Below are 9,408 nucleotides of genomic sequence, written 5' to 3' on the forward strand. Positions count from 1 at the left end.
TATCAACTGCTCAGAACTACAGTACTACAGTCTTCGTAGTAGCATACAATACCGATGTAATGGTACTGCTTATCTACCACTCGTCGAATACGAACATATTCATGTTGAGATCAGGGAAGTCATCCAAAGCCGATAAATTAACAGACACACATAAACTAAGAGAGGAATTAGGAAATTTAGCTGACGTTATACTATTCGTGCATGCGTTTTTTGGTTGCGACACAACTTTCGCCATTTACAAAAAAGGAACATTTCCGTCCTGAAACTCTTTAAGAAGCATCCAGATTTGGTTACAAAGTGTCTTGTGTTCACGTCCAAAAACGCCAATAAGGAAGATCTCTTAAAAATTGGCGAAGAGGTTTTTCTCAAACTGTTCAAAGCAGGTAGCGCGACCAAAACCTTAAACAAACACAGATTCCTACAGTACAATAAAATAGTGTCAAAACAAATTTTAAGAAACGATTTCGACCTAGCAGCTCTACCACCGACTCTTTCAGCCGCGCGACAACATATACTAAGAACATATTTGGGAAACAACTTGAAACCCGAAGAATGGGGTTGGGAAATTGAAAAATCAAACTTGCAACTAGTTTTTTTGTGACATTCCACCTGCCGAGGGGTCGGACATTTGTACAAAATCCCGTACGAAATCGCGAAATCCCTGACGAAATCGCAAAATCTCTGACCAAATTTCAAAATCTCTGACGAAATCGCAAAATCTTTGACGAAATCGCGAAATCTTTGACGAAATCGCAAAATCTTATGAAATCGCGAAATCTCTGACGAAATCGCAAAATCTTTGACGAAATCGCGAAATCTTTGACGAAATCGCGAAATCTCTAATAAAATCGCGAAATCTCTGACGAAATCGCGAAATCTTTGACGAAATCGCGAAATCTGATGAAATCGCAAAATCTTATGAAATCGCGAAATCTTTGACGAAATCGCAAAATCTTATGAAATCGCGAAATCTTTGACGAAGTCGCGAAATCTTATGAAATCGCAAAATCTCTGACGAAGTCGCGAAATCTTATGAAATCGCGAAATCTTTGACGAAATCGCGAAATCTCTAATAAAATCGCGAAATCTCTGACGAAATCGCGAAATCTTTGACGAAATCACGAAATCTCTGACGAAATCGCGAAATCTTTGACGAAATCACGAAATCTGATGAAATCGCAAAATCTTATGAAATCGCGAAATCTCTGACGAAATCGCAAAATCTTTGACGAAATCGCGAAATCTCCGACGAAATCTCGAAATCTCCGACGAAACCACGAAATCTCCGACGAAATCGCGAAATCTTTGACGAAATCGCGAAATCTGATGAAATCGCAAAATCTCTGATGAAATCGCAAAATCTCTGATGAAATCGCGAAATCTGATGAAATCGCAAAATCTCTGATGAAATCGCGAAATCTTTGACAAAATCGCGAAATCTGACGAAATCGCAAAATCTCTGATGAAATCGCGAAATCTCCGACGAAATCGCGAAATCTTTGACAAAATCGCGAAATCACAGAGATTTAGAAATCCCGTACGCTTTTTTTGGGAATGTCCGACCCCTCGCCACCGGCTCCCAAAAATTAATGTAAACTATTTTTTTGTAGTTGTAAGGCTACAAATTGCGGCAAAGCATGCTCATGTCGAAAATGTAGTATGAAATGTAGTGCTATGTGCGTTGAATGTAATGGGATTTCTTGTTTAAATAACTATAAAGATGTATGTGAAGAAGAAATAAGCGATATTTTTGATGATTAACCAGCTAAATAAAGTTTTAAAGCAATGGTACCTCGTTTAATTGGTTTTGGTTTTCACAGCAAAATCCATGTTTTGAACATATTCAGTGAAGGAAATACGGGTAACTTTTGAACCAGGTAGTGCACTGCGATGGTTCCAATACCATTGAGTAGATAATCGTCTGTTCTAAATTAAGCACCTTAAGATATTGTAACTGCAACAAACGATTGTAGAGTAAAAAGAAAAAAAACTACAATTTCCAAGATGGCGGCCATTCGAAAAATACCAATTACCTTTGAACCGTATGGCGCACTGATTGTGACGAAATAGTTAAGTCCACTCAACTATATTTTAGTGGTTCTAAAAATAGAATATGGGACTAGGCCAACTTGTTTTTCTCCAGTGTAAATTGAATGGCGCCAGCCTGGTGAAATCAGTTTGGGCCTACCCATTGTAATCCCTTTTGTAAATATTTCAGGAAGGATCTCTTAAAGTTAGTTCTATTGTTGTAGCCTAGTAAAAATACTTGTCATAGCTATGTATTTTACCCCAAAACTGTCCAAACTCTCAGTCATGGTACTAATGGAATGTGGACCTAATTTAAGAGAAACCCATGACGTAGAATCTGGGCGCGCGAACTAAGATCCGGCGTGGTCACGTGTGGAGGTTTCGAGGAAACCATGGGATTTGTAAACAAGTGGGCCCGGCAGTCCCAAATAATAGTTTCACACGACCCAAGCTTTACGAACACAACGAATAGTAGTATAACCGGTAACGGAAATATGGACAGATAAAATAAACGGTCGAGAAAAACCGCTCGAAATATTTTTGCGGAAAATATGGGAACCGCTCGAAATATGTTTGTGGGAAATATAGGGGTGACAATTTCAAAAATTACCCATAGTGGTTGAGCTAAAGGGTTAAAAAAACAAGCAGAAGCGATTTCACCACGTTTAGAGATGCACTTACGAAAACCCATGCCGCCCCCTCCCCTCCCTCCACACCTTGGGGCTCTGGGAAGGTGATAGTTCCCAAATTCCACAGAATTTCTGGGCACCGAAGAGTCGCCAACTTTTACCAACCTTGGCCCACAATAGAAAGGAGCGCTCAGTGGGAGAGCCGCCATATCTTACCCTCCCCCACCCGAATGAAAGCGAGAGACAAGCGCTGTTGCGGAAACCGTGTGCGAACGAAAACGCCAAAACGCCGGTTACGCCGCCACAGTCTAAACCGCGTGAATTTTAGGGATGAAAAGCTGGTATAACTAAGGGAATCGAAAGGAAAGCGTGCTTCTCTCTCTATCCGTAAGGCCTCACACCCACAGGTGGGAGAATTCAGGGGAGGAAAAAGAGGGGTATCCTGGTAAAATTTTAGTGACGTCATCGTGACGTAAATCTGGAGTAAAACCACTTAACGACCTCTATCGAGTCTTTTCACGAAATTCACGGTATTGCCTTAGTAAACACGTGGAAGAAGAGTAATATTCCGATTCATGCCCGGATTCGAATTTCTTTTATTTAATTAATCATGGATTTAGGTGATCATAATTATCATATAAATTGTAAATTAAAGAAACCAACAAAAGCAGAGCAGCGAGCCATCGATAAAGGTAAGAAATATTTAGGCCTTGTTTTTCTTTCTGAGATTCATGAAATTACAGTGCTAATCTAACAATGTTTTTTCAGGTATTGGTTTTGATAAACAATTTTTAAAAGATAACTTACCGGCAATACTTGCTAATGCCTCTAACTTATATAAGGTAACTTATATTGGAAGGCCAAAATCAGTAATTGTAAGTATTTAGATAAATACATAGGTGGACATCAAGAATCTCCAGTTCTTGTCTCGTATGTTCTGCTATTTTAAAAGCTAATTTGTTTTATTAGGATTTTTTGAAGTTTTTAAGGGCTAATATCAGAAGTAAATGAACAGCAGTTAAAACCATGAGTGCGTGTTTTGAAATACAGGCATTATTTCAATATTATCAATTGAAAAGTAAATTAAGCCTAATAATGGGTAACGTACGAACAGTGCTTCGCGGTTTTCCCCGTGAGGCGGTAGGTGGTGATAGTGAAACTGCGGTTCATTTCCTTCTTATAATATTGATTTTCCGCATTAATTTAAACAGGATGCATTAGAAGCAATAAAGGAAAAAAAAATAAGCAAAATATCAGATGACGCATTAGATTATTTATCTATTTTCACCGACACATCCGGACTAATGGATAAAAAGAATTTCACTGCAAATAGACACAAACTCTTCATCAATAGAGACTTTAAAGAGGAAGTTAAGAAATCATTAACGGTCATTAAGCCATTCAAAGAACTAAATGAAAATAGACAGGACTTAGTAACCGCAATTTTTAGTCAGCGGCTTTTTAATGAAATCCATAAAAATTATTTGGAAAATGAAATTAAAAAAACTAGTGAAACTGCACCCAAGATTTTAAAAAAATCTAAAACATCAGCAAGCAATCTAAGTCCAGAAGATACCAAAAAAAAAGAATTGAAAACTATTCACCAAATTGCTGGTTATGTTATTAACAAACTAATTGGGCTATACGAGTGTCCTACTTTCTCAGAAAATTGTCTAGTTAAAAAAAATCAAGCGAATGAAGATTTCCACAAATGGACAACAAAACAAGATAGGGGTGGATCTCTTTTCCTCTCGAAACAAGCATTTGCCTTTTTTGAGAAGGTATGCGGTGTGATATCACCATTTGCTAAGTGTGATGTTCCTTTAAAAGTTAATGAAACAAGAAACTCATTAATTATTGAAACTTTAGAAAAAAATTGTGTGATAAATGAAATTTGGGATAACTTATGGGGGTGTGAAAAAGAAAATTCCCATTGTGCCAAAATTAAATGTTTTACAATTCTTATTAATTGCCATTTAAAAGGTTTGACTAGACAATTGAAAAATGAATTCCAAATTGCCAAGAGAGACAGTTTAACAAGCAGTGGAATTAGAAAAGAACTTAAAGTTTAACTCAGAAAAAGACAACTTAAAATATGTTTATTATAAGGATTGAGAATAAAATAATTAAAAAATATGTTTAAGATGCATTTAGTTGATCACGAACATTTTTCCTCCTTTTGGCTCTTTTTTCTTTAGTACAATTTCCATTTTTTACCTTAGTCATTAAAGATTTCATTAATTTTAGCCGCTTTGTAGATTGTCCATATTGGTTGACCGTTGGGTTTTCACCCGAACCACAAGATCCTCTTTGCCGACTGAAATAATTTTCTAGTAAATCTTGATTTAATTTTGCCGTTAAGACAAATGGTGCTCCCTTATTTAGTAAAAATTTCACAATTTCAATCGAAGAATATACTGAAAAGACATTAGAATTACTGTAACTTTTACAAGTTTTATAGACACAGTACTTGCCCATATTTATAAATGTTATATAAAGTGACAAATTTTCTAACGCGAATAACACAAGACTGTCACAAATTCAACCATACACAAGCCTTGGACTTTTATCTAGGGAAGAGAAAATATTTTTTTCGAGATATTGGATTACATAGATGGCGCAAAGTAGCTAGCAGGTCACGTGATAAAATTTACCAGGATGCGGCCCCTCTGTTTTCACCCCACCCCATCCTCCCGTTTGTGGGAGTTCGGCATCAACACCAGGGTAGAGTTTTGTAAAAGAATTCGATTCCCTTACTTTTTCTTCCATGAACTATAGGAGCATATGGCTAGCTTTCTACAGCCTTTCCCTCTTTGGTTTAAAGCGCGAGCGTAGGAGGATTCTACCGTGGCGTAAGAGAACGACGTTATTGCGGACGGTGAGAATCCTACCGTGGCGTTCGAAAACGGCGTGTTTGGGAACGGCGGCGGCGGCGGCGGCGGCGGCGGCGGGGACCGTAGCGGCTACGGGAGTTTTACTCTAGCCTATACTAAGCTCGTGTAAAACTAAAAAAGATATATTCGCTCGGAGCTCGGTGGAACTAAGTTCTGTCTAACGAATGGTGCGGTGATATTTCCACGCGGTATATGCTAACCGGAACATATTAGTTCGGCCGTAATGTGAGTTCGCGACTGCAGCGCGTTCCGTGCCGTAACGACTTCAAGTTCTCGAATAGTTCGACGTAAGAAATATCCAAGGCCAGCGTATCGCCATGCAGTAAGATCACCGTCAATCACCGTTGCTGCTAATTGACAAAGGAGACAATGAGCGACGCCATCACCTCAATGAGATAAGTACTGTGACTATTAATTCCCCACTTGCACAAGCCAAGGATTCGTTCCACTAGGTGGCTTTAGTTAGGTGCAGTGGGCGATCGGTATTTCGTATAGAGTAAAGGCAGAGGGGAAATATGAAACGTCATAGGGGAACTAAAATAACGGGGGGGGGGGATAAAAATAGCGATCGTATCGCCATCTATGAAAGAGCTGGATAACTATTATCTATTTTTTCTCTCGTTGGGCGCGTTTTCGTGATAGGAATTTTGGATCATCAATTTAGGTTTGATCTTTTTAATGGGTAAAAAACGTAAGCGTTGTTGTATTGAGGGTTGTTCAGGGGAAAGATTGTCATGGGAGGAGGTCAGTTTTTACCGGATTCCAAACGTTATACAAAACCAGGGGGATAAAACAAAACAATTATCATCTGATAGGCAGCGCCTATGGGTCAATAAACTAAGGCTTAATGGGTACGATGAAAAACTTCGCATTTGTTCAAGGCATTTCGCTTCAGGTATTCTAATTTTTTAACTCAAAAGAGCTTAAAACACAAAACTATACACTATTTTGTTTAAGGAAAACCATCAACGCTCTACGATGCAACACATCCTGACTGGCTTCCAAGTCGTTACCTAAAAACAGATCAATCTAGTGTTATTCAAGACGGAACTAGTGGAATTGAAGACAATGATCACAAGCTAGAGCGCTATGAAAGAAGACTTAAAAGAGCTAAGCTGCATTACTTTGATACCCCCAGAACTACGAAGTGTAGAAATAGTTTAAATCCAAATCTGCCAGGTGCTACATCTACGCCAAAAATTAATACCCTGCTTACTGCTGCAGAATTCAACACTGTGTCGCTTGTTGATAATTCCTCCATTATTAATGAAAATAATTTGATGTCTTTTGGTGAAAACGTTTCTTTACTAGAAATGGATCATACATTTGAAGAACATATATATCCAACATATGCAAATTTATCTACACAGACTACCCAACCATGCTTAACAGACGAATACATCCAAACAGAACCCAACTTTGTGGAACATTCAACTCAAACAGAAACCACCTTCAATGAGCACTCAACTCAAACAGAAACCACCTTCGATGAGCACGCAACGCAAACGGATAGCTGTTTCACAGATGGATTTTCCCAAACATTTTTAAGAGTCTGTCCTCAGTTTGAACTAGAAGCAGCCCAGTTTGAATTAAAAGAATTGAAATCTTCAATTGAAAACCTAACTTTACAGTTAGACCAAGTAAAGGAAATGCTAAGCCTTTGTAGAAATCAATTATCAATAGCAACGTTGGAAATTGAATCTAAAGCTGAGGATATTGAAAAATATCGATTCAGTACATCATTTTTTGCTGGGGATAATGAAAAAGTTCTTTTCTTCACGGGGCTTGAACGCTTGGAGCTTTTAGATATTTTAGTTGAAGAAATTTCACCGTTCTTATTCAAGAACTCCAAGCTAACACCATTCCAACAATTTATACTGACAGTTATGAAACTACGATTGGCTTCATCAAATAGGGAATTAGCGTACAGGTTTTTTATCTCCGAAAGAACTGTTAGCAGAATTTTCTACAATTGTTTAAATGCATTGTACAATCGCCTTTTCCGATTCATTAAGTGGCCTGAAAGAGACGAACTACAGGCAACAATGCCAATGTGTTTTAGAGAGCAATTTGGATCAAAATGTGCAGTGATCATAGATTGTTTTGAGGTGTTCACAGACAAACCATCCAGTGTTATAACACGAGCAAATACGTGGTCCAGCTATAAACACAATAACACTGTAAAATTTCTAATTGGTATTACACCTCAAGGATCCATAAGTTATATTTCAAAAGGTCGTGTTTCGGATAAACATTTAACAGAACATTGTGGGTTTTTAGAAAAACTAATTCCTGGAGATTTAGTTCTCGCTGATAGGGGGTTTGATATTGACGATTCAGTCGGATTTTATTGTGCATCCATAAAATACCCAGCATTTACCCGTGGAAAAAAACAACTATCCCCTAATGATGTAGAAACTACACGTAAATTAGCTAATGTCAGAATTCATGTTGAAAGAGTTATCGGGCAACTACGACAAAAGTATAAAATACTTCATACTAAAGTTCCCGTGGAATTGCTACATCGGGCCCCGGATGAAAATATTGCTACAATTGACAAAATTGCTACCGTGTGCTGTGCGTTAACAAATCTTACCCCATCAGTAGTTTCTATTGAATAAATTAATAAATTTTTATAACTGAGACCTTAAATTTATTTTTTCATTTTTCAAAATAATGTAATTTCTGAATTTATATAGGAACAATGACCAGCAAATGGAAAATCACATTTGGAGCCTCCTTTTCTTTGATCTGTTCTCCCTATTAACTTTTGAACATTCAGCACAAAACCATTTTCCTTTCGGAATCCGTTTTATTTTCAGGCATTCAATATGGAACCATTCAATAGCACAATTTTGGTTATCACAGCATATCATATCACCAGACTCGGGTAGTTTGCAATAGCACCAGACTTCACATTGACTAGAGTTATTTGGTTCTGAAGGGGACTGAACAAGTTCTTTAGTTGCTGATCCTATATTCTGAGAAGCACTGGGTGTGGATGGCGTAATCTGATTTTTTGTGGATGGTGAAGTGAAATTTATAGGAACTTTGGACTGGGTATTCAAATCTTTCGATGGGGATGAATAGTTGGGGATCCTAGATGTCGATGGTGAAGAGAAATTGATACGAACTTTGGATTGGGTATTCAAATCTTTTGATGGGGATGACATTCTGTTTGAATTATTCCTCTTATTTGGAGATAAAATATTGAGCTCAGTGGATGACTTAACCGCTTTCTTTCCACTTTTTTTCTTTCTGGGGTTTTCTTTAATGGACGTATCCTTCCTAAAAAAATGTCCTACTAGTTCTGGCAAAATAGCATTATAAAAAACTCTTTTGATTTACTAAGTGCAATTGCCCAGAAATCCTCATCCGGATATATTCTTTCAATATGGAAGTCCACCTTGGTCCACACACAAAAGTCCGCATACACTCTTTGAGTTACAAATAGCTGCGTCTGAACTTGAAAATAATGATTTTGCTTCAGTTTCAATTCACTCTCGCTCATTTGAAGATAGAATTTGTTATCTCCGTCCTTCAGAGCGTTATCTTTCATGGTAAAAGGGCATTTCAGCTCTATAACCCCTTTACCACAACAGTCGCAACTAACAAATCCATCCGGTGAGGCTCCGAGATGGGGATGATTGACATTCAAGCAAAGTCCAGAACTTTCAATTTTAAAATTTTTGTGAGTCTTCAGCATTGCATTGCGGTAAACGTTTCGTGCTGTTTCTTCATTATGAGTACCCCATTTGGTTGCCTCATTTTCAAACTTTCTTTCACTTGGATAACAAATTGTAGCGATTAATGAAGCTGAAGGCATTGCTGGATTACTGTGGCAGGCTGCTTTAAAG

At 37.8% G+C, this 9,408-nt stretch overlaps 2 protein-coding genes across 2 annotated transcripts; both read left to right on the forward strand.

Moving 5' to 3' along the window:
- Positions 1–3,319: 3,319 nt before the first annotated feature.
- Positions 3,320–4,729, forward strand: LOC149943969 (uncharacterized). Its single transcript, XM_090175580.1, has 3 exons — positions 3,320–3,349; positions 3,500–3,532; positions 3,869–4,729. Exon 3 carries the CDS (start codon positions 3,962–3,964, stop codon positions 4,727–4,729), a length of 768 nt encoding a protein of 255 aa, XP_090031706.1. The 5' UTR covers positions 3,320–3,349; positions 3,500–3,532; positions 3,869–3,961.
- A 1,500-nt stretch (positions 4,730–6,229) lies between these two features.
- On the forward strand, positions 6,230–8,172 carry LOC149943970 (uncharacterized). The gene is made up of 2 exons (XM_090175581.1): positions 6,230–6,446; positions 6,509–8,172. The coding sequence occupies exons 1-2, from the start codon at positions 6,230–6,232 to the stop codon at positions 8,170–8,172; spliced, it is 1,881 nt and encodes a 626-aa protein (XP_090031707.1).
- Positions 8,173–9,408: the final 1,236 nt, after the last annotated feature.

The sequence above is a fragment of the Leiobunum rupestre genome, chromosome 5 (assembly GCF_980474605.1).
Source record: "Leiobunum rupestre chromosome 5, qqLeiRupe1.1.hap1, whole genome shotgun sequence".
Classification (NCBI taxonomy): Eukaryota; Metazoa; Arthropoda; class Arachnida; order Opiliones; family Sclerosomatidae; genus Leiobunum; species Leiobunum rupestre.

What these genes read in the sequence shown, in the direction of transcription:
- LOC149943969 (XM_090175580.1), top strand. Translation starts at nt 3,962, where the DNA reads ATGGATAAAAAGAATTTCACTGCAAATAGACACAAACTCTTCATCAAT.
- LOC149943970 (XM_090175581.1), top strand. Translation starts at nt 6,230, where the DNA reads ATGGGTAAAAAACGTAAGCGTTGTTGTATTGAGGGTTGTTCAGGGGAA. An exon ending in TTCAAGGCATTTCGCTTCAG is followed by an intron (nt 6,447 to 6,508) that starts GTATTCTAATTT and finishes ATTTTGTTTAAG; the next exon opens with GAAAACCATCAACGCTCTAC.